This window comes from Castor canadensis, chromosome 11, assembly GCF_047511655.1.
Source record: "Castor canadensis chromosome 11, mCasCan1.hap1v2, whole genome shotgun sequence".
Taxonomy (NCBI): domain Eukaryota; kingdom Metazoa; phylum Chordata; class Mammalia; order Rodentia; family Castoridae; genus Castor; species Castor canadensis.
In genome coordinates, this window is record NC_133396.1 from 34541615 (window position 1) to 34566030 (window position 24416).

The following is a 24416-nucleotide window of genomic DNA, read 5'->3' on the forward strand; positions in this document are numbered from 1 at the left end:
ATTTCTTGTTCTTATTGTACACAAGATGAGAGAAATCCCCTTAAGTTTTCTCTCCTCTTAGCCAGCATTCAAGTTTCTTTAAATTGCACTCATGTTTTAAATCTGAACATTTTCACCATTGTTCTTCATTATCACTCTTCCCACTTTCTACATAGGCTTCCTCAGAGTGAAATCCAAGCAGGATCTGTCCTATTTGGGTTGGGTTTCAACCTTTTGGAATAGAGCCTGCAGCTTACTTGGCCCTGACAAATCTCTAAGGCTTAACCATAGTCAGAGAAGAGAATGAGAATGGTTTAAAAAGGATGGATGTGACCCTTCACTGCAGAATGTCACATCTGTTGAAGGTTTTTCTTTTTTGGGGTGGTGGTGGTAGTGGTCAGCCAACCCCTGAAAGGGAAAGGATTTTAGCTATTCTCCTTTGTATCTCCACCTAAACACTTCTGCTACCTTCTTGGGATGCCAAAAAGTACTTAGGAGATCAGTTTTAACTATCCCTTAAAATGTAGAGTGCTGTGCAAATCCACAGAGACATAAAGTTGCCAGCAGCTGGGGCAAAGGGAGATAAAGGGTGATTGCTAGAGGTGGAAGATTTCTTTTGGGAGTGTGAAAATGTTCTGGAGTTACGCAGTGGTGATGGTTGTACAACCTTGTGAATATACCAACATCTGCTGAAATGTATACTTTAAAAAAAGATAGCTCAGTTTTAAAGAATTGAGCCTTATATTTGTACCAATCAATACATTTTTGTTTGGGGGGATTTTTTTTTTTCTGCGGTACTGGGGTTTGAACTCAGGGCCTACACCTTGAGCCACTCCACCAGCCATATTTTTGTGGTGGGTTTATTTTTGAGATAGGATCTTGAGAACTATTTGCCTGGGCTGGCTTCGAACTGTGATCCTCCTGCTCTCTGCCTCTCAAATATCTAGGATTATAGGCGTGAGCCACCAGAGCCCAGTAATTGTATTTGTGTGTGTGTGTGTTTGTGTGTGTGTATGGTGGTACTGAGGTTTGAACTCAGGTCTTCACGCTTGCTAGCCAGGTGCTCTATCACTTGAGCTACCCTGCCACAGCCTTGGAGTCTTTTTTAAGATGGGGGTCTCACTGTGTAGCCTAGGCTGGCCTCAAATTTGTAAACCTCCACCCTCAGCCTTGTGACCTTTCCACCTCAGTCTCCCAAGTGCTAGGATTACAGGAATGCACCACTACACTCAGCTCCCAATAAGTTCTTTTATAACTATAATAGAAACAAATCCACTTTCATTCATATACTGTCATGTAATTTATTATACAAGTCCGGTGTGAGAGCGCTATTTTAGTGGGCCTATTTTACAGGTTAGGAAACTGAGGATCAGAGAAGCCAACTGGCTTGCTCAACTTGTAAGGTACCATCTGCTAGTAGATGTCAAAGCTGGGATTCATACCCTGGCAGTCCAATATGCTGCAGCCTGTGCTGCTGACGCTGTGTATTGAATGGTAGATTGGGGAAGCCGTGCTAAGTATTCTTCCCAGGGTGGGCTCACAGAATACTGTAGCTGGAAAGTATTGTTCCCATCCCTCCATTTTTATGGAGACACTGAATTGCAAAGAGGGGAAGCTTTGCCTTTTGTCATAATAGCAGAGAAAGAGTGAGATCAAAGTCACCAAAGAAATGGAGTTTAAAGAGCCAAGTTAAGATTGAGTCAGCCATTTCATCTGTCTAAGGCTAAGAGGAAAGGCAGAAACCTTTTCACTCTGTGCTTCGTTACCTTGTGAAATAGGCACAGTTTCCCTTTACAGATGGCAAAGATGTGGTTAATCGTGCTCCCAAGCAGCTTAGAAGTGGAAAGTACAAAGCCAGGACTTAGACCTGAATCTTCTGGTGTCAAGATAGATCCACATACCCTACACAGATATGCAAGGGATCATCTTGTGCCCAGATATCACAGCTGGTCAGGCAGGGGACATCTACTTAACTCCATCTTGGCATCATGAGTGTGAGCACATGCTCAGTGATCTGATCACGGCTGACCTTTCCATAGAGAGGAGCCTGAGTTTGAGAGACTGCTGGGGAGGAGTCTGTTCAAATAGTAGGGTTCCAAGGTGACAAGGGGAAGGAACCTACATGCCTACTCTGTTGTTTCCTCCCACCAAAAGTATTCACTCTTCACTGGTTCTTCACTTTTAAAAGGAGTCGCTGCCTTCCAGACTTTCAAAGGGCCAGAAACCAGTGGTTTTGGCTACTAAACAGGAAACTCAAAGCCCTTTCCGTTCCTTTGAGCTGACTGGAAGGGCTGGGTCTGGAACTATTACTTTAAAGGACAGAAGAAAAGTTTTGTGTGGTTTAAAAAAACAAGACATAAAACCTTTCCTGGAGGCCTGCACACCAGCCTTGGTTGACAGAGCATGGAAAAGAACTGCCTTGTTGCCTGGCAGTAATGACAGCAAACAAATGTGTCTGACAGTCTGCTTGGCATCTCCTGGTCTGAAATTCTGTTTGTCTCATTCTAATTGCTTCCTTAACTTCCTTTCAGTCTCCCCACCTTCGGTACCACCCTCACTCGAGGGAGTACCATGCTGTGCCAGGTTGTGCTAGGCTGGTCCAGGCCCCACAGGATACAGCGACCCAGCGGGGCTATTCTTGTCTGTGTCTATTTGCAAGATGCCTTGTGCTTTCAGTGGCTGTTTTTCTCATCATAAATGTTGACTTGGCAGGGGCCCTAGTCGGGGGAGGCCATGGTGATGGAGCTTCCAGAGTTCAGCCTTAGAAAATGCTGCTAGTTCTGAGTGCCAGACTGAGGAAACAGAGGTTCACAGACGCTGCCTCTCAGGGAGTACCCGGGGAGATATTGCCACCAGTCCAGTCCTGCTTGGGCCCAGCATCCTTTGCAGAGTGTGGGCTTCTGCCAGCATGCTCTCCTAGAACAGGCCTGGAGGAACCGTACTGGCCCTGTCTGTACTGAGCCGCCTCTGGGCCTGGCTGGGGAATCTCTTCTCTGCCATGTGGCCTCCTCTTATCCCTACTCTCTCTAGGAATCCTAGTCTGTGTCAGGCTAGAGAGAGTTACCCCTAGGCCATTCCCTGAAGCAGACTGGAACCCCCGGAGCAATGGCCTGTCAGCTACATGTTTTGAGTGTATGCTCTAACACATAGACTTACTTATACACTGTATACTGCTACATAAAATGTGCGTTATAAACATAGTAAGAATTTTAATGAACATTTATATACACATGTTTAAAGGGTGGAAAAAATATAAGCAATTATGAAATTGTTTTGAATCTTTATTGAAGTTGGGTTATATGATTGAATGTACTGCTTTTGTAAAAGCAATGATTTCACGTAATTATTTTTAAGTCACAAATCAGAAGAAAATGAAAACATTGCCAAATGTCAGTTTACTACATAGTCTACGCTTCTTGTACTTTGCTGTAATTAAACCTTTTTATGATACTCTGTCCATTCTAAAAATTGCAAGGAACTTGCTAAGTTAGGGGCCTGCTTTTAGTTGGACTTGGTGGTACCCTGTTGTAATCTGAGCACTTGGGAACAGGAGGATGGTGAGTTCAAGGATAGCCTGGGTTATTTAGCAAGAGCCTGTCTCAAAACAACAGAAAGACCTTGGGGTTTTGTTTTGGATTTTTTGTCTGTGTGTTTGGGACTGGGGTTTGAACTCAGGGTTCATGCTTGCAAAGCAGGCACTGTACCACTTGGTCTACTTCCAGTCCATCTTGCTCTGGTTATTTTGGAGATGGAGATCTTGTGAACTTTTTGCTTAGGCTAACCTGGAACTGTGATCCTCCTGATCTCAAATCCTGCATCCACCCCACACCAAGTAGTAGCTGGGGTTACAGGCATGAGCCACTAGTGCCCAGTTGAAAGACCTTGTTTCTGTAAGATTAACCTCATTACTGACATCCTGTAGTACAGAAAACATAGTATTCACGATGTGCTTTTAGCAAAGAAGACTGCCGCCATCACGCCCAGGCAGTGACAGCCCCACCCTTTCTTCCAGGTATGCTACATACTAGCCCAGTGAAAGTCCCAGCATGGCAGTCCATATATGGTAACTGCTTAGTGAAACTTAATTTTTCAGATCAAATTCTAGTATTTGCTTTCTTCTGGAGGATTGTCTTATAAACCTTGCTGCTATGGAAAGTCTCCTTGCAGCCCCAATTATGTAGCAATTGATTGATGAGTGTCTGTGAAATCAGTGAATGTGCTCTTCAAGGCTTTCTCCTGTCATTAGCCCTGAAGCTGTGCTGCTTCATGGTTTTTTTCCTGATTTCTTCTAGAATTTGTTTTCTCATAGCCACCTACTTCCAAATTCTGAACTTGGGGCTGGCGAAGTGGCTCAAGTGGTAGAGTGCCTACCTAGCCCTGAGTTCAAACTCCTACCACTCAAAAAAAACAAAAAAAATCAAAACCCAAATCTGAACTTGACGATCTTGGCGAATGTCTCTTAGGGAATGACACACCTGATTACACATAATTTAGGACCGTGGAATCAGAAGAGAATATAATTTTGGAGCTGGGAGGAGTCTTAGAGATCAACTAGGTCAAATTCTTTTTTAAAATCAAACAAAAAATAAGTTATCTGTGATATATGCATAGGATGGAATGCTACTCAGCAATAAAAAAAGAAACAAATGAGTATAGAACAACATGAATGAATCTTAAATATGCTAAGTGAAAGAAGCCAGACCAAAAAAAAAAATACTGTATGATTTCATTTATAAAACATTCTAGAACATACAAAGGATTGATAGCAGGAGTTGCCTGTGGATCCAAAATTGGGAAGGGGCTGTGGAGGGGAGGGAAGGCTGGATTCAGGAGGGCATGAGGAAACATTTGGGTGTAATGGATAATCTTGATTGTGTTGGTGGCCACACAGGTCAACACAGATAGTAAAATTCATCTTGTACACATAAATATATATAGTATATTATATGTTATACTTCTAGGAAGTTGTTTGAAGAAAAGAGAAAGTAGAAGCAGTTCATTAGCTGGGCACCCGTGGCTCACGCTGTAATCCTTGCTACTCAGGAGGCAGCGAACAGGAGGACCACAGTTCAAAGCCAGCCACACAAATAGTTCCAAAAGACCCTATTTTGAAAAACCCTTCACAGAAATAGGGCTGGTGGAGTGGCTCAAGATGTAGGCCCTGAGTTCAAGTCCTAGTACTGAAAAAGAAAAAAAAAAGTCATTCAACGAGGTGCATTTAGATTTAGATGTTCTGGGGGTGCAGAGAGAGATCAAAGACATGGCCCACGCCTCCAGGGAGCTCGCAACCTATTGAGGGAGTTAAACAGATCATTTAAGTCCAGACTCCTAAGTGCTAAGAGAAAGGAAAACCTGGGGAACAGGAGGGGTTAGAACATGGGTGTCAGTGGTACCTCTTCTCTGGCAGAGGCCAGAGAAAGGCTTACAGAAGAGAGGAGCTGACTGAGGCTTAGTATTGGTCAGGTGGAAGTTCCTTCCTGGCAGGGGGTGGTGTGGGCAGAGTTGGGTAAAAGGCAACCACCGTGTGGGGTTTGTCTTAAGTAGAGCTAAGGGCACAATGGGCAGCAAGAGAACAGGCTGGGGAGATGGGCGGGGCCACATCTTGCAAGTTTTGCCCGGAAGCCAAAGCCATGGGGTGTCTATGCACCAGGGTTGAATTAACAGTTTGTCCCAAAGCTAGGCCTGTGTCACTGGGACACTTGTCTCATGAAAGCAGTTTCCAGGTTTTGAGGCTGTGACACTCAGCTACTCAGTTGTGCATTGGAGGTCCTGCATTTCGCAGAAATGGTTCAAGACCCAAAAAAGGAGAAAGCGTAGGTTTTGGTCCAGGCAGCAGCTGGGGAACATCTGCTTGCTCGTTGCAGCTGCACCTGGGTGTGAAGGCACCCTGTGCATTTGAATGTTGGAGGCATCCAACAACACAGCAGCTCCTGACACAGTTTTTCATCAAGATTTTTGTGTTTCTCTGGGGCTGGCAGCCCCATTCCCTGAAGCCCTGAATAGCCAACAAAATAACTGTTGCATGCACAGTGATCTGTATCCTTCCTGGTCTCCTCCAGAATCTCATTTGTTTTTAGAGTGGTTTTCAGAGCAGACTTGGATGTTCTCTTCAGGATACAGTGGTCATTACCACATTAAAAATGCAGGCAGCCATGCAGAACACGCTGGCACATGCCAGCCAGACATCTCAGGGTAACCCGAGGAGGGAAACATGGAGGGGGCCGTGTCAATGGAAGGAGACACCAGATTTCATGGCAAGCGCTGGCTCGCGTTCCTCCTCTTCTCTGCCACTGTCCTGCCGGGAGAAAGAGAATAGTATGTAAGCTAGAGCTTCTGGTGGGATTTGTGCTGGGTGAGCATTTCTGTAATCTAGAGATGAAGTTGCTTACTGCTTAGAAGGGGAACTCCCAGGTCCGTTGAGGAGGATGGCAACTGTTGGAGCAGTTCGAATCTTCCAGAAGGCAAGATGAGTGTTGAGTATGGGCTTCATAGTTTGTTCTTGTGCTGGGAACGCCCTGCTGCCTTCAGTGGGGCTGGACCAAGAGAATGAGCAAAAGTGCTGGTACGGCTTTTCCATCCCCAGCCAGTGTGGGGGAGCTGTGGCCAGCAGAGATGGTGGAAATCAAGTGGAACCAGGAAAGGCCAATGTGAATTAGCTCAGGCAGCATCAGGAGGAAAGAAGTTTTTAATGGCATAGTGAGGTTTGCTTGTATTTGTTTGTTTGTTTGTTTGTTTGTTTAGGCAGTACTTGGGTTTCAACTTAAGGCCTTCTGCTTGCTAGGCAGGTGCTTTACCACTTGAGCCACCTTCCCACATAGCCGAGATGATAAGTGTACACCACCATGCCCAGCTTTTATTGGTCCGGATGGGGTTTCCCAGCTGTTTACCTGTATTGGCCTCGAACCATGATCCTCCTGCTCTTTGCCTCATGAGTAGGTAGGATTACAAGTGTAAGCTACGACATCTGGTTATTTTTATTTTTCTTATTTATGTTTATTTTTTCAGATTTTTTTTGGTGGGACTGGGGTTTGAACTCAGAGTTTTGTCCTTGCAAAGCAGGCACTTTATTACTTGAGCCACACCTCCAGTCCATTTTGTTCTGGTTATTTTGGAGATAGGGGTCTTGTGAAATATTTGCCCTGGCTGGTCTCAAACCAGGATTCTCTCGATCTCAGCCTCCCAAGTAGCTAAGATTAGTAGCTGTGAGCCACTGGCACACAGCTTTATTTTCATTTTGAGACAGGGTCTCGTTGTGTTGCCCAGACTGGCCACATACTGGGATTACAGATGTACACCACCACACCTGGCTTGGTTGTTTGGTTCTCCCCCATCTTCTCACCTGAGCTGGTGAAAATAGTCCAGTGTGGCTGGTTTGGGCTCTGATGCTTGATTTATTCTGCCTTCTCCTTCCCACCACCCCATGCCATCTGCCAGCTAGACTATTAGCAGGCTTAGTGCTCCCTTCTGCTGTGTCAATTCAGGAAGGCCATGCTTCTTGTAATTTGGGACAGGTGAATGGATATCTAACTGTCAATTTATTTTCTTTTATTTCAGTCGTTCCAAGGAAGTCAAGGACGAGCATACCTCTTTAACTCAGTGTGAGTGTCTCCAAATGGTGCATCCATTTATTTGGTGCAAATTTGGAGGGATGGGAGAAAGTAAACCTTGACAATTCAGCAACAGACCCTGTCCTCTCTACCTTAAAAACTGTGGGGGGAGCATCACTTTCCATAACTGGTAGTCAGTTACCTTGGGAAATTTTTTTTGGCAGTATCTTTGGCTGAAAATAATATATTCACTCCACTACCCTCAGTAGGCACGTGAGAGGGCTGTAATACCATCCAGAATTACTGGGATTACAGATGTAATTCCTCTCAGAAGCAGAGGAGCTTCTGAGAGAGCTTCAAATGGAGGCCTCATAACTAGATCTGAGATTTGTGAGTGGGGAAGAAAGTGAAGATGAATAAACATCTCCACTAAGATCTGCTGGAGAGCCTAGAGATGGAGGGAAGGCTCAGTTAGGGCCACGCCCCATCCCCTATGTTGACACCCAGCATGCAGATCAGGCAGCCATTACTGGGCACGTGATTTATATACCTCTTCTGGGAAAGGAAGGTGAAGCCTACTGAACTATAAAATGGAAATGGAGCACGTTCAGCTTGGAACAGGTTCTGCGAAGGAGGTTAGCATAATGGATGTCTGGTGCTCACTGATCCTTGTGAGAAGAACATGGCTGTGCCATCATGCCATCATGCTTGGCATCATTCAGTCCACAGTAAGCTTTGAGGACCTGTGCTCACAGCTATGGACCTCACAGGGTAGCTTAAGTCACAAGGTTAAAAGCCTTTGTTAGAAAAAAATTAAATTCTAAGCAAGCTGTCAAGCAGGGCTATTTTAGTAGCTCCATGGAATTCAATCTTGCAGATCTGAAATTCATCCCAACTGAGATTCCCATGTGGCATCCTTTGGGGGATGTTATCGACTTCAGTTTTAGACCAGGTTCTCAGTGGTAGCTTCCCTTGGGGCAGCCTTGTCCAGTTAGATTTTGCTGGAAGCTCAGCTTGAACAACTCCTGATGTATGTACATGTGACTGACTAACCACTCTCTCTGTGTGTCTTTTGCTATAGAGTTAACGTGGGCTGTGGGCCTGCAGAAGAACGAGTTTTGCTAACGGGACTGCACGCAGTTGCAGACATTTACTGTGAAAACTGCAAAACTACTTTGGGCTGGAAATATGTGAGTACAGAGGAGCCTGATTGGGAGAAATCTGAGATGGGAAGAGTGAAGGGCTTTTTCTGTTTGCCTCTTATGGCCTGTGGGGTTGTGTCTGACTAGGACGGGAAACTGAGGTCGAAGAGCTGTACCTGGAACAGACATCTGTCTACTATATTCATTCTTCCCTTTCCTACCCCCCTTCCTCATACTCACTGGTTTTCACCTGTCCTAGAGACACACGTTCTTTTTGACTTCATAAATAATGATAGCATCTCATTTCCCAAGAGCTTATTATTGCTTGGCATATGTCACTTTATTCATTTCTTGTAGCTCCTCTAGAGGTTAGGTGCGCCTTTTATCCCTATTTTATGGATGGGGATTTGGAGGCTAAAGGAGGTTAATAGTCTTTCCAGGATTACTTAGGCATCAAATGGCCAGTCCTGGAGGAGTCCATGTAATAGTTTGACTCCAGAGCACATTATGTTTGAAGTGCCAATAAAGGTTCCTAGGTCCTAGGCCATGTCGTAGGCATTGCCAAACATTTTGTCCACTGTGAGATATGATCATGACTGGACCCTCCCACATGGGCAGTCATTCTTTCATTATTTAAACTGAACAGATTTTAAGGACCCTTTGAGTCCTAGGAAGAGTGAGCAGTCCTTTGTCAAGGTGAGAGGAGTTGGGGCAGGGATCTGCTGCTTTAAAAACACTGGTGATTGAGTGTTCTAACATGCATTAGGTTACAACACAACCATAGACCAAGCCTCCCCAGTCCCTCTGGCTAGTCCCTCTAGCTAGTGGGTAGACACCATCAGACAAGCTAGTCAGGTGCAAATTTGGGTTCTGTCACTGGCTTGGTTGTGTGTGTACTTAGGTGAGCTACTTAACTTCCATGCCTCAATTTCCTTACATTAAGGCCATTTTGAGCATTACATAAGGATAATGCCTGTGAAATACCTAGGTCACCACTCAGCATATAGTACACATAGTATAGGTTCAGTGGATGTAAACTTACATTGTTGTACCTACTGGCAGATTTGTTTTCAGCCCTGTATGTACACATGTGCATAGCAAAATACTTTTTTTTCTTACCTTCTCTGTCATTGTGAGAGTATTGAAAAATGGTCCTTCTGTCCCTAGGTAGGGTAATTTATTCTGTGTAAAGGTCCCAAATTCCCCATCCTGTCATGTGGCTCATGACCTACCAGTGGCTTAGGAAGGAGCCTGAGGGTGTAGTCAGAACTGCTGCAGGGTGATAGTGATGCATAAGTGTAGGTTCATCATTTGTGACAAATGACTTCTTGGGTGTAGGATTCCCTTATTAGTGCTAAGAGCTGGTGGGAGACATATGGGAAAACTACTTAAACTACTTTTTTTCTTTTTTGGGGGGGGGGTAGTACTGGGATTTGAACTCAGAGCCTTACTTTTTTTAGGCAGGAACTCTACCACTTGAGTCACACCTCCACCCCCAATTTCATTTAAATAAAGTTTTAAAATGTGCAAATCATTACAAAAATAAAGGCCACTTCAGGTGAAATCTCCAGTAAAACTGGCAGTGTAACCTTTAGGTTCCATCTTAGAATGAAAAAAAATGCAAACCTGGCTCCCAGCCCTAGGGAGCCTGAAGCAGGACATCCACAAGTTTAGGGTGAGTCTGGGCTACAGAGAGAAACTCTATCTCAAAAACCAAAAGGGGGGAAAAAAACCCAAATAAACCCTAGACTACGTTTCATGATGCCAAGTGGTGAGCACTGCTCACTGTGGTTAGTTTGGTTGTTTTTTGTGGGAAAAATGGGCCTTACCACTCTGCTCCTCTGGATAGTCACAGGCCTTTCTGGGTGATCAGTGGTAATGTTTGGTGGGGGAGCTTTGGTTTTGATTGTCTAGAATTGCTCTGTTCCTTTCCCTGTTTCCCACCCTCTTGGATTCCTTATTCATTGAGGATGTGTTCAGTTAGAGACAAAAGATAAACCTGAGTTGGCTCATTTGACAAAATTTTATAGAAAGCCTTTGACAGGAAAGAAAAGTGAGTGAGAGCTGTTAGAGTGTTTGCTAGCATTTGCAAGGCCTTGGGTTCAATCCCCAACACAGGTAAAACACAGTGAATGGGATCTAGTCCATCTTGATGCCTGGGGGGAAAGTGACACGAAAACAGATAAAACAGTTGATCAACATCAGGTGGTTAAGTAGGGCTTCTGCTGTGTCAGTGGGGTGTTGCTCTTTCTACTGGAGTCCACTGCTGGCACTTGTCTGGTAGCAAAAGGGAATTGAATTTTATTTCCTTTCCTCCTGCTTAATAAGAAAACTCCCACTCTCCTAATTTTTCTTTCTCCTCCCCTTCTATCCTGAACACATCATTATGGAACAATAGGTCTTATTTCCAAACCACATTCCTCTGTTGCACGTGAGCACACACATGCACGTGCATACACACTTCGAGCCAGGGACTAATGAAGTGTCAGGGAAATTACTGCTGCTGAGCCCATAGCTTGTGTGTGTGTGTGTGTGTGTGTTTCTCCTCCTCTCTCCTTTCCCCATCTGTAGAGTGATTCTTCTCTGAACAAGAGATCCAAGTCTGAACTCTTGTTCTGAAATCCTAACGTCCTGGCGTTCTAGAATAGAAGGTGCAGTTCACACAGATGCTGTCGACTGTATGGTTTAGTTCCTTACTAATTTGGGTGCAGGGGCTTATGTCTGTTGCCTTTGCATCTCCATCTTAGCCACATAATGACCCAGGGACCAGTAATTTCAGCTTAATTCACCAAGATGTTCTTACACATCTGTTGCCACAAGTGAGATGGCCCTTTAACCTACAGCTGTGCAGGACTGCTTTCTACCCAGTTCAACTGGAGACTGAAAGTAACCTGCCATGTGTTCATATTGAGGTTTCCCCTTGAGGTCTGAGAGCTGGGAGGGGCTGGGGCTGCCAGGTTCTCCAGGTTGGGATTTATAAAGCTTCCATCTCCCTGGAAGAAAGACAGTGAAAGACAAAAATACTTGCCTCTTATTGAAAACAGTAAGAACACAGAAATAAAAGACCTGTTTGGCCTCATAATACTTGGTTTCTCTCACTTTCTTTTTTCTAAGCCTAACAAGTACAGCTTAAAATTGTAACCAGGCTTTCCTATGTTCCTAGAAATTAGTAGAGATGACACAGAACCTGGATCTATCCACAGGGTAGACTTCCAGTTAGCATCAGAAATCAAGGTCCCCATATATATAATTATATACATAAATATATATTATATAATAGTATATTATAAATATAACTTTATCATGTAATTATATATTTATGTTTATATAATTTATATTTGTAAAATTATATAATAGAAAATTGTATATATAAATACATAAATGTATACTCATTCATTCACTCACTATTTATTGAAGATATATTTTGTGCTCTGTGGTCTTTTAGGGATATGGCAATGAATGAAATATGAAAATCTCTGGCTTCCATGAAGTTTATATTATAGTTATGGAAGACATAATACAGTAGAAATGCAAATTATAATGTGTGTGGAAAGTAGGAAGTGCTGTGGGTAAAAATAAAGCAGGGGGCAAGGAAGAGAGAGAGAGAGTGCTGGGGTGGAAATTGGAATTTCAAGTGGGGTATTTGGGAAAGACAGTACTGAGATGGGGACATTTAAGCAAAGACTTAAAAGAGCAAAGATCCTGAGGAAATTCTGTTGTGGTATTGACAAAGGCCTGGTGTCGTTGCCTCAGTTCTGGAATTAAGTGCAGGGGACAGAGATGGCTTGAGTAGTAGGAATTCTTAGTGAGTTTGGGGGAATCTCAGACTGGACCTTAGAGGTCCTGATGCCTGCAGCCGGAACCACTCTGATTCTGTTCCAAAATCACCTGTTTGCCTTTGGTCACTCAGTGTCTTTTTCTCCTCTGTTTCGTAGGAACATGCTTTTGAGAGCAGCCAGAAATATAAAGAAGGCAAGTACATCATTGAACTAGCTCACATGATCAAGGACAATGGCTGGGACTGATCCCACAGCATCCGTACAACCCAGTGGCATGTGAACGCCATCCAACTGAACATCCTACCCAAGCGTGAGAGAGTGACTGAACACTTGGTTCCATCCATTTAGAGGCCCTGCCATCTGGGACATCCTCCCACCCTGACACCATCTTTCTGGTGACCGGCCTCTGAATCGCTGTCTCTCTGTCTCTTTGCTTTGTATCTGTTTGTGAGTTGATCCTGGCTTCTCTCTTTGTGTTGGCTGAAAACAAAACAACGAAAGGAACCGCATGGCGGCAGCCCACCTTGGAAAGGGCCCCAGGGCCCATGCAAGAGCTGCCTTCTGGCCTCTTGTCAAGAGAGCAGTGGCATGTGGGGGTGAAGAAGAGGGAAAAGGGTGAACTATGAGGGTCCTGGGGTGGGCAGGTGCAGGTGGGTAGAGGTAGGAACAAAATTGCACTGCTCCTAGAGACCTAGTAACTTAGGCTTGAAAAAATCAACTTGTCTAAAAGGTCAAAGAGAAAAAAAAAATACCTCATGACTGAATTCTCTTCTGTTCCTGACCCCAAATGTGCCAGGAGAGCAGATGAACACAAAAAGGGGCCCCAGTTCTAGCTGACAGGGCGAGGGCCTCAGTCTCAGGCTGAGTTGGGGACTATTTTGCTCAGCAGTGGGTGGGGTGGGTAAAGCCCAATGGGTTTTGATGTCTGATGCCTCATTCAGCCTCTGGGCAATCTTTTCTTTGCCTCTTAGCCAGTAGGTGAGGGGAGAGGGAACTGTGGTTTGTAATGAACGCAAGATGCAACTACCCCCAAAAGCTTTGGCTAGCAACCACATAAAATCGGTAATTGAGGAGAGCAAGATGGGCTGCAGTTTGAGGGCTCCTGAAAAAATGGCACATATTAAGCCAGAAAAATAAAAAGTAGGACCAGTTAGCAATTCTCTGAGTGATGTGGTGGGGGGAGGAGCAGGGAGGAACAGTGTGAGGAATGTTCAGATCTGAAGCAAAGCAGGTCAGGTTCATCTTTCCTCTTTGGGTATGCGATGGTTTCAGTGGAATCAGAAATTCTTCGTTCTTAGTGTTTTGGGTGTTTTTCTACAGTTCCATCACTATAGACAAAAAAACAAAGACCCAAGACTTTGAACCTAGTGATTACCTGGCTGGCAGATTCCTCATGCCTGTAGTTGCTCTTGGACCTGAATGTCTTATGTGAAGAGAAATCTGTCAGTGGTGGGGAAGGGTTATAAATTCCAGTATTACCCCAGGCCCTGTCCCCACCCCCCATCTAAGCCTCACTGGGTTAGGGAAGTGGAGAGCAGAGATCCCTTAACGCTCAGGAGAGAAAGAGGAGTTTGTTATATTTAATCAACACTCTGAAGTCTGTTCTACAAGAATTCAGCCACAACTTACCCAAACTCATTGAACTGAGTTGATTTCATTTCTTAGGCTGAAAATATTATTGTTAAGATATGTAAATATTAGGTAATTCTCAGCATTGCATTCTCCAAGTAGGCTGATGCTAGAGAAAAATTCACCTTTCAAAAATCTCACAAAACAGTGAGCTCACAGAGCCAAGAATCTGTAAAATTGATTAACCAAGATTAAAGCCGCCAACCCAGGACATTTTCAAAATTGCATCTGCAGCAGAACCAAATTCCCACAGGGAGTGAGTCCATGGTGAAAGTGTCTTTTTGTATCTCCATGTGCAGAATGAGAGATTTGAGACCAGCATGGTCCTGCCCTGCCAGTGGCAGATGGCAGAGTGATAGAAAACAGGGTAGTGCCACTTTCAGCACAAAAGACTGCCTCTCTTCAGTAACACAAAAGATTCCTAGGAATTGAATTTCATTCCCAAAGCTTCTTGCGCAGGCCTTTGCAGTGTGTTAGTAACTCCGAAGATGAACTTGTCCTTCCCATTTCATTGCAAAGCAGACGGAGGTTCAGAAGCCTTTAGTTTTTGCTCCCAGAAAAACCGTCCTCTGGCTCCCAGACCCAGGTTCTCAGTAAAACACTTTTGACTTTCACATTCCTAAGCTGGCTTGCCAGCAAAGAAATAATGGATCCCTTCTACTCTTATGAAGGAAGTGGCCTTCATCTATGGATTTGATTAGACTCTGCTCAGGGAATGTCCTGGCTATTAAGAAGAATCCTTTTTATAAAAACAGAAAATGGAGGTTAAACCTAGGTAGGTGTTTTGGCTTTAAAACTGAAGTTGGAATGTGGTGACATAGAAATTGGACATGAGGTGCCCTAGAATTGGCCAGGGCAGAGAAGGAGACCAATGTGCCACTGTTCTTCCTTGGGGATATGGACTGTTGCATGGGTCAGAGCAGGCTCCAGTCAGACCCTGGTTGTGTTTCGTTTTGTTTTTCTAATTACTATCCATGGAACATCCGGTGGGTGCTTAGCACCAGACTTGGCACTAGAGATCTGAGTAGAGTATTGGTTTTTCCATAACTACAGGGGAAAAAACAAAACTCATTTGGCTTCCCTTTGTATCAGTGAAACCAAAAGTGCTTCTTAAAATGTTAGCTCAACTCGTGGCCTGTCTGTCTCACGTTTAGCAGTATTGCAGAGGCCACAGCTGAGCAATGGAGACACATCAACTCATGGTTTCAGTTATTCTTTAATTTCCTCACAAAATTATTGACTCAGAGCATAACCAAAGACCTCATCCATTCACCCTCACAGATTCAGGGAATTGGAGTTTGTTATTTAAACTTGGGCTGGGGGGGGGGGCGGGGGGGCGGGGAATAGGGAAGGGGAAGGGAGAAGTGAGAAAGGGAAAGGCTTGAAGTGCTATACCTCAGCCAGCAACTGCCTTCGCTTTGAACTGAAGTCCAGCTGGCCAACTCTTGAGCTCCATCTCCCTGTGCCACTCTAGGGTCATGTGCCTGTGGCCACCCTGGAGTACACCTAGCTCCTCGTTGTGCCCTTATCAGTCTCAGGCTGCTGATGGGTTGATTTGACGTGAATCAGGTACGGCCCAACTTCATGCCCACACCGTGCTCAGCTAGCCTGGCTGAGTGCTGTCCCAGCTCCTATGACAGCAAGCATGTAGATAGGAGATAATAAATCTCTACAGGTGGATCAGTGAGTGCAAAAGATGTGTCCCCTTTATAATAAGATTTTCAAGTATATATATATATATGTGTGTATATATATATATAAGACAGTTGCTTATGAAATATACTTTTGTAAATAATATTTAATTTTTTAAATAATATATTTGGTGCTGTTTTCTCAGACCCCCTGAGAGCACTTTTTACTTTCATTTTAGATTCTATGGTTTCCTCTGCATTTCTTGAAGTATATTTTAAGGGAAACAGTAATCACCAGTACACTTTTTTTTTTTTTTTAAGAACTTGATCACTTTATTCTGGATTGAGGCTTTAAAGCAATGCTGTTTGCATTTTTTCCCAGTGGCACAGTCCCTATCGTAAATTACCAGGTTGTGAACTAAAATGTTTTCTTGCACCAATATTGGCTTGTTAAGAAAATAAATAATAAAACCAAGTAAATTTAGTAGTAAGAACTTAGGGAAATTATTCTTGTTGGAAGAAACTCTAACAATTGGAATTGTGTGCGTGTGCGTGTGTGTGAGCGCATTTAGGATTGTGCCTCCTGTTTTCTATTGGAGACACTATTAACCACAGTTTACACCTCCAGGCCCATAACATTTTTCTTCTTTCTCTCTGCTTTTGTTTCTGAGTGGACCAACAGCACAAACCATAAGGATTTTGTTTTCCTGAGCATGGCGCTGTTGCTAACTTGTTCCTTTTACTTTCTTTGTGTGTTCAACTTTTACAGACAATAAAGGAAGTCTGTTCGTGAAGATCAAGCAGAGTTAAATCTGTGCTTATAACTGAGATGTGAGTGCATTCATCCCATATCCTAGGCAGTTGTTTTAGAAGCATTAAGAGAACGTTAATAACATAATACACACCTTATAAATAGCTTTTAAAAAGTTTTTTAAGGTCAGATTGCATCCGATTCAGGAAGAGGCTGGTAAGTCAAATCTTGAACACAATCAACTTTTCATATTTTAAAAGAATCTGCCTCAAATGAGAAAACATGCTAGTGTTATAGGTAGAGGAAGAGATGATTTTTTTTTTTTTAATTAAAATACAGTCACAAAATCTACTGGCAGTAGAAGGTAAAGCCACAAAAGAACCAAGCTACCCTCCAGTTGTACCTGCGCATATGTTTTATATAACGTTTGGGGAAAGTGGGAGTTGGTTTTCTTTTCCCAACCTGCAGAGACTATCCTAAAATACAGAATCTGTCTATTTATGCTTGTGTTTACAAACTGTATTTGTTGGGTTTGGGGTTTTTGTTCTGTTTTCATTTTCTTTGGTGACTTTTTTTTTAGGTCACTTTGCTTCAATAACAAAGGTAATTGTTTTTAAATAATTTGTCTTCCCTGTCCTGTATTTGTACATAGTGATTCAGTGTTAGAGAAAAGTGCGTGTTCCTGTCATATTTCCAATCTGTGTTGGTGCTCATTTGAGAAAATAAAGTTTTCAAATATGAACTCCTTGGAGAACTTGTCTGTCTTCATTGACTCAGTGTTTTATCTTGACCTTTAACATTTACATTTGCAGGAGGTCATCTGTTTAACCCTAGTCATGGGTCTGTCAACTGAAACCATAAGCAGTTATTTTTCCTAGGAACAGTCAGCCAATTAATGAATAAAAGACAGATCTCCTGCTTATCTGCAAGTGTTCCTCCTGCTTTAAAATAGCTGAAATGCACAAGTGACCTTTAGCCACTTACCTGCACCAAGCCCCATCTTAGACTGCAAGCTTTTCTGGACACTTGGTGGATATAAGTTGCATTAAGAAAAGCCTGGGGTGGGGGGGAGAGGGCAGAGAAGGCAGGTATAGAATGACAAAATTTTGTCAAAGGGGGAAAATGTCCTTTCTCAATGATTGGATCACAAGGGGAGCCAAATATTCAGTTATGTCATGTGTGAAATAAAAATCAAGTCTTCTCACTTGTTCAACAAATTTTTATTAAACTAGATTTCAGGCACTGGGTGAGACAATTCTGTCATCCTAATAAATCAGCTGATCTTGTTCTACAAGTACCTTTGCTTTAGTCTTACCCATACACAGTCTTGAAAAATCAACCTTTTTTTTTTTTTTTGGTGGGCTGGGGCTGAACCACATTCTCAGCCCACACACCACATTTTAAAGTAACTTCAGAAGCTTGCCTCTGAATCTTTTTTTTTTTAATTTTTATTTTATTCATATGTGCATACAATGTTTGGGTCATTTCTCCCCACTTCCCCCACCCCCTCCCTTACCCCACCGCCCCCTCGCTACCCGGCAGAAACTATTTTGCCCTTATCTCTAATTTTGTTGAAGAGAGAGTATAAGCAATAATAGGAAGGAACAAGGGTTTTTGCTAGTTGAGATAAGGATAGCTATACAGAGAGTTGACTCACACTGATTTCCTGTGCATGTGTGTTACCTACTAGGTTAATTGTTTTTGATCTAACCTTTTCTCTAGTTCCTGGTCCCCTTCTCCTATTGGCCTCAGTTGTTTTAAAGTATCTGCTTTAGTTTCTCTGCGTTGAGGGCAACAAATGCTAGCTAATTTTTTAGGTGTCTTACCTATCCTCATACCTCCCTTGTGTGCTCTCGCTTTATCATGTGCTCAAAGTCCAATCTCCTTGTTGTGTTTGACCTTGATCTAGTGTCCGAATATGAGGGAGAACATGATTTTTGGTCTTTTGGGCCATTGCCTCTGAATCTTATGGAGGTCCTTGCACAGGCAGCTTAAGTGGTAAAGAAAATACTAAAACCACACAAGTGTGTGTTTCTTTGCATTGGTGATAATATTTTAAAAGCTTATCCTAGAAACAAGGAAATGCCTTCCCTACTCCCCATGAATTTTCACCTGTGTTTTCTGGGCCCAGCTGCAATTGACTTTTATTTGTCATTGAGCGTATTATCTTCCTCTGTGACCTGTTTTGCTTCAGTGGATGTGCCTGTTACCATTTCTTTCTTGTTTGCCTTTTGCAGGCAGGGACAAGAGAAAAAATTAGCATGTGCAGGAGACAGCCAGTCTCAGTAATCCTTGGTCAGTCTCAGTAATCCTTGGTCTTTTTTTTTTTTTTTTTGTGGGATTGGAGTTCATGCTTGCCGAGCAGGTGCTCTACCACTCTACCACTTGATCCATACTTCCAGTCCATTTGGGTCTGATTACTTTGGAGATGGGGAGCTCTGTTTCCCACAGTGGCTGTCCAGGAGTTGAGGCTAGGAGAAGGGGAGCAGGTAGTGTTTGCGTTTGTGCCAGACCCTGCATTGCTGGTGCTTTGCCTACACGACCTCAAGCAGGGTTCTCACAATGAGGTACTTCCTCACATCATCCTAGGAGTCCTTGCCATCCTGTGGGAAACCATACACTGATTTGTCCTCATTTTGTAGATGATGAAATTGGGGTTTTGCAAGCTTTCATTACTAGTGACAGCGTCAGGAATCATAGTCCTCTGATTTCGCAACTCTGGGTTCTTCCCCTACACCATCTTCCTAGATTTAGCCTCTCTCCTCTGGCCTTATTAGTTCTGCTATGGGCTTCACAGGACACTTTCCCAGTCTGTCACCTTGATTGTTTAATAAGGAGGACCTCTGGGAACGAAAATTAGAGAATTTCAGGACAACGTCCTGAAAAGTATTGTGTATTCCGTAGCTGAATATAAATTTTGTGCGTGTGTGTGTTACTGGGGATTTAACCCTGGTGCATGCTAGGTAAGTGCTGTACCATTGAGCTACATCCGAAGACAGTCCTGGGAAATTTTAATGAGGCAGGGTCTCCCTGAGTTGTCCAGGCTGGTGTGGAACTTACCATCCTTCTGCCTTCCTGAGTGCTGGGATTATAGACGTGCCCAGTTTTATCATTGTTTTTAAATACTAATGGATTATAAATGTAATCCTTAGCACCTTCAATTAAAAGTAGGTGCTGAAAAATGCTTGCTGGACATTGAACTAAGGGGGTTAGTGGAGAATTAACAGCTCTAAAAATCTGTTTAACACTTGTCTAAAAGGAGAATGAAAAAGTTAGCTTAAAATGTTTCATACATGTGGCCAGGTTCCAGTAGCTCATGCCTATAATCCTATTTGGGAGGCTGAGATTGGGAGGATCAAGGTTCGAGGTTAGCTCAGGCAAAGAGTTTGTAAAACCTCACCTCCAAAATAACCAGAGCAAAATGAACTGGAGGAATGGCTCAAACAGTAGAGCACCTGCTTTGCAAGCATGAAGCCCTGAGTTCAAACTCCAATCCCACACAAAAAAGTTTCATACATTAGGGAAATGGTTACACCATTAGTGATCAGCATTACTTGCATTTAATTTTTCAGTGAATCTTTTTTTGTGTGTGTTACTGGGGTTTGAACCCAGGGCCTACACCTTGAGCCACTCTACCAAACCTTTTTTATGATGGGATTTTTCAAGATAGGGTCTCACAAACTATTTGCCAGGGCTGGCTTCAAACCATAATCCTGGTCTCTGCCTCCTGAGTAGCTAGGATTACAGGCATGAGCCACCAGCGCCCGACTTGAACCAAACTTTCTAGAGATGTCTGTCATGGGCATGGTGCAGTGAGGAAACTAACCCAGGGAGCAGGAAATCAATGGTACTGGTCATGCAGCATGGGAGAATGACAGGTTGTGGATGGCTTTCCCCATTCTTGGCGCAAACTCTAGTTCTATCAGCCAAGAGCCTCACCATGAACCCTCACAGGCAGCTGCTTTCTGCACAAGCAATTGCTCATAAATCCTTTAAGCTGAACCCAGTAAATGGCCCATGTCCCACAACAGGGCACAGGGCAGGCTCTGGAACTAGAGCAACTGGGTTCATTCAAATGCCCATTTCCCTTGAGGAAGGTAATATATGTAGAAGGCCCAGCCTACTGCCTAGCACATAGCAAAGAGACAAAAGATGGTTATTATTTTTAAAGATTGTTTAAGTGTACTTTGAATTAATAGTAAGATGAAGAATATTATATATTTCTTCTTTGGGAGGAAGTGTTGCTTCAGAATTACTGGGAAGATAAATATCAAAAAACCTATGATATAGCCAGGTGCTGGTGGCTCATGCCTGTAAGCCTAGCTACTCAGGAGGCAGAGATCAAGAGGATCATGGTTCAAAGCCAAACTGGGCAAATAGTTCTCAAGACCCTACCTCGAGAAAACCCTTCACAAAAAGGTGTGGCTCAAGGTGTAGGCCCTGAGTTCAAACTTCAGCATAGCAAAAAAAAAAAAAAACTATATAGAAATGGCTAAGATTTTCTCACACCTGACTACATTTTCATGGGGCCATTTACCAGCCAACATTCATGTCACCAGCCATGGTGACACATGCCTGTAATTCCAGCAGTCAGGAGATTGGGACAGGAGAATGGAGAATTTGAGGCCAGTCTGGGATAAATAGTGAGTTCTAGGCCAGCTTGGGATATATAGTGAGACACTGTCTCAAAAAAAAATTTTTTTTAAAGTTCATGACACATAAAAATACTTCTAATTCCCAAGTGATGTGGATCATTTTAATAAGAGACAGAACAGCTAGAGAAGTTGAAGTTTTGAAGGAATTTGCAAATTATTTGAACAGTATGACAGAACTTTTGACTTAATCACAGAAAAGGGCTGGTGGAGTGACACAAAGTATAGGCCCTGAGTTCAAACCCCAGTACCGCAAATAATGAGCAGAGTCAAATAGAAAGAACCTTGGCTTTGGGATTGAACAGATAGGACTTTGCAACCTGACTACATGCTTATACAGTCATCAGTTTGGGAAAGTCATTGGAATTATCAGATTAGTTTATCATCTGTGAATGGGAGATACCAGCAACAGCATAAGTTATTGTGAGGGCAAATAAAATAATAGCCACATAGTGCCTGGTACAATCAGGCCTTAGCAAGTATCACTTGTGTTTCTTTATGGTGACTGATTGGAACTCTATGATAGATGCTGCTAGCATAGAGTACAGCGTTCACCCCTTCAGCCCCACTGAAGGTTAATTTTTAACCCACAGAGGTTAAATAACCTTAAATCCTAGACCTGTTAAGTATTAGCACTGGGGCTCGAACTCACTAAGGCAGTACAGCTACTGATCCCATACTACTTGCTTTAGCTCTAGAAAAGAGTATGGACCAAAGAAGAAATTAGGGAGGGCATCAGCTAGAAAATTCATCCTTGCCAGGTGCCAGTGGCTCATGTAGCTACTTGTGAGGCAGAAATCTGGAGGATGGAGATTCAAGGCCATCCTAGACAAATAGTTCATGAGACCCTATCTCAAAAATATTCAATGCAAGCTGGGTGCTGGTGGCTCACACCTGCAATCCTAGCTACTCAGGAGGCTAGGATGCCTCCTGATGCTTGAAGCCAGCCCAGGCAAATAGTTTGTGAGACCCTATCTTGAAAAGACCCATCACAGAAAAGGGCTAGTGGAGTAGTTCAAGGTATAGGCCCTGAGTTCAAACCCCAGTACCAGAAAGGAAAGAGAGAGAGAGAGAGAGAGAGAGAGAGAGAGAGAGAGAGAGAGAAATTCATCCTTGAATGTTAATGGTAACCAGCTTCATTAGTTTTCAATCAAGCAAAATGTGCTCACTGTCCTTGCACTGTGGTATGTGCAGGTGCCATGCTGGAGAGGAGAAGGCAGAACTGTCAGACTCAATCACCACTACCCCCACCCCCAGCCTTCCCAGGACCTCCTGCCTCAAATTCTGGGCCACTTCCTCAGAGCAAGGCCACACAAGCAAAGCAACCAAGTCATCAAATCCAAAATGTTTTATTTATGGCTTTAATAATGGAGTCTCTTGGGAAAGTTTTGGTTTCCCATTTCCAGTGCTTCTGCAGAATGTTGAAATTTATTGCTGTTTATGTTTTTCTTCCTGCTGCATTCTTTGTGCCATCTAAAGAGAGTTTAAAAGGTACCTTCACAAAAGTAGAACGATTTGAGCTTGTCCTTCACTGAGCTGCCATGTTCTACACCCAGCCAGCGCCCTGTGGAAATTGAGACTAGAGTCCGAGTTTTGTTTCTGCTGATGGCGAAGTGCAGGGTTGAATGTGATGTATTTATTACCCAAACTGCCGCTACTCTACCAGAAAACCTTGTTTTAGCCTTGTCCAGCTCCCCGTCCCTCATTTTCGCCAGCCCTTGGGAGACAGCACCCACAAGTCCTGGAGGCACTCAGGCGTGACGTCGTTTCCATGGCAATGAGACATGGCCAAGGTTCAGATTCCATTTCGTTTTAGGTCTCAGTGATATTATAAAAGCAACAGTTTGCCAGAGAGAATGGCAGCTATCTGAGAGGAGGCTGGAGGGAAAGGAGAGCCACTGAGCTTCTGGAACCTTTGCAGTAGGAGGGACACAGGGGAGCTTCTGTTTAGCAAAGAGGATGTGGAGTCATCCTGGAAAGGAAAGGGCAGGGTTGCTACCCCAATAGCGGGTGTGGACCTGTTGTGTCCAGATCATCAGCCACTTCCTCCTGCTGGGGAGGCCCAGGGTTAGCCTGGGACATTTGCCTGAAAGAGCGCTGGCCAGGCAGGCAGAACCCAATGTGACAATGCCTGGAAGATCCAAGACGTAAGACCATTCTTAGTGACTCTCAGTGCATTCCATGTGTGTCCCCCACACCCACCAATAGCTTTCCAGTTCCAAACTGCAAGCTGTGGTCTACCTGAAGTTTTTAATGAACTCAGGGCCTCCTGCTTGCTGGGCAGGCCCTCTACCACTTGAGCCATACTCCCAGCCCTCAAAAAAAAAAAAAAAGCAATAGACAATAAAGGGCAGCAAGTGGCAGCAAGGGCCAACGGGTGGGAATGTTGAAAGACTCAGTAATCTGCTGGCTGGTTGGCAAGATTTCCTCTGGTTTCTAGGAAGTCAGTCCAGATTCAGAAGCAAAAGGCGACTCCTAGTTTCAGGCACCATCTGGGTCCATTTTCCCCAAAGCCTCAAATTCAGGGTGACCCAGTCCGATGTAAAGCCTGCTGAAATTCAGTGCCCACGTTGGAGAACTAGACTCCAGACATTTGATTCAAAAATGATGGTGACACAATGGGGTCAGGAGCTGTCAGGAAAATCGCTCCTAAAAATAGAGCACTCACTCTGTGCCAATCACCAAATGCTCCCTGTGCACTTTACCCTGTAACGTGGGTCCTATTATTAACTCCGTTTTTTACAATAAAGAAAACTGAAGCTAAGAGAGATGGTGACTTCTTTGCTTTTGTTTTGGCTTTGTATTTTGAGATGGGGTCTCTCTGTGTTTCCCAGGCTGGTCTCAAAAGAATGGACCTCTCTCCTGAGCTCCCTGAGTGCTGGGGTTACAGATGCTCACTACCTAGCCCTGCTAGAGATAGTAACTTCTTAAGGTCCTCCAGCTAGCAGATGGTAGAGCCAAGTTTTTGCTTTTTTGAGACAGGGTCTTGCTATTTAGTCCAGACTGGCCTCAAACCGACAATCCTCTTGCCTCAATTTCCTGAGTGCTGGGATTATAGGTGTGTACTACCGTGCTCAGCTAGAGTCAAGTTTTATTTATTTATTTTTGTGGTACTGGGATTTGAACACCTTGAGCCACTCCTCCTGCCCTGTTTTGTGTGTTTGTGTGTATGTGTGTGTGTGTGTTGAGTTTTTTTGACATAGAGAGACCCTATCTCAAACTATTTTTTCTGGGACGGTTTCAAACTGTGTTCTTCTTGATCTCTGCCCCTGAGTAGCTAGAATTAGCTATGCCTAGAATTAGCCA

General features: G+C 43.6%; 1 protein-coding gene across 2 annotated transcripts in view; it reads left to right on the plus strand.

Moving 5' to 3' along the window:
• Ypel2 (yippee like 2) overlaps window positions 1-15392 on the plus strand; it is a 59476-nt gene extending 44084 nt beyond the window's left edge. For both annotated transcript variants that reach the window (XM_020179389.2, XM_074046214.1), the window contains exons 3-5: window positions 7534-7577; window positions 8608-8716; window positions 12604-15392. In XM_020179389.2, coding sequence (XP_020034978.1) covers window positions 7534-7577; window positions 8608-8716; window positions 12604-12693 — 243 coding nt within the window. In that variant the 3' untranslated portion in view covers window positions 12694-15392. The remainder of the gene's footprint in view (window positions 1-7533; window positions 7578-8607; window positions 8717-12603) is intronic.
• The last annotated feature ends 9024 nt before the right edge of the window (window positions 15393-24416 follow it).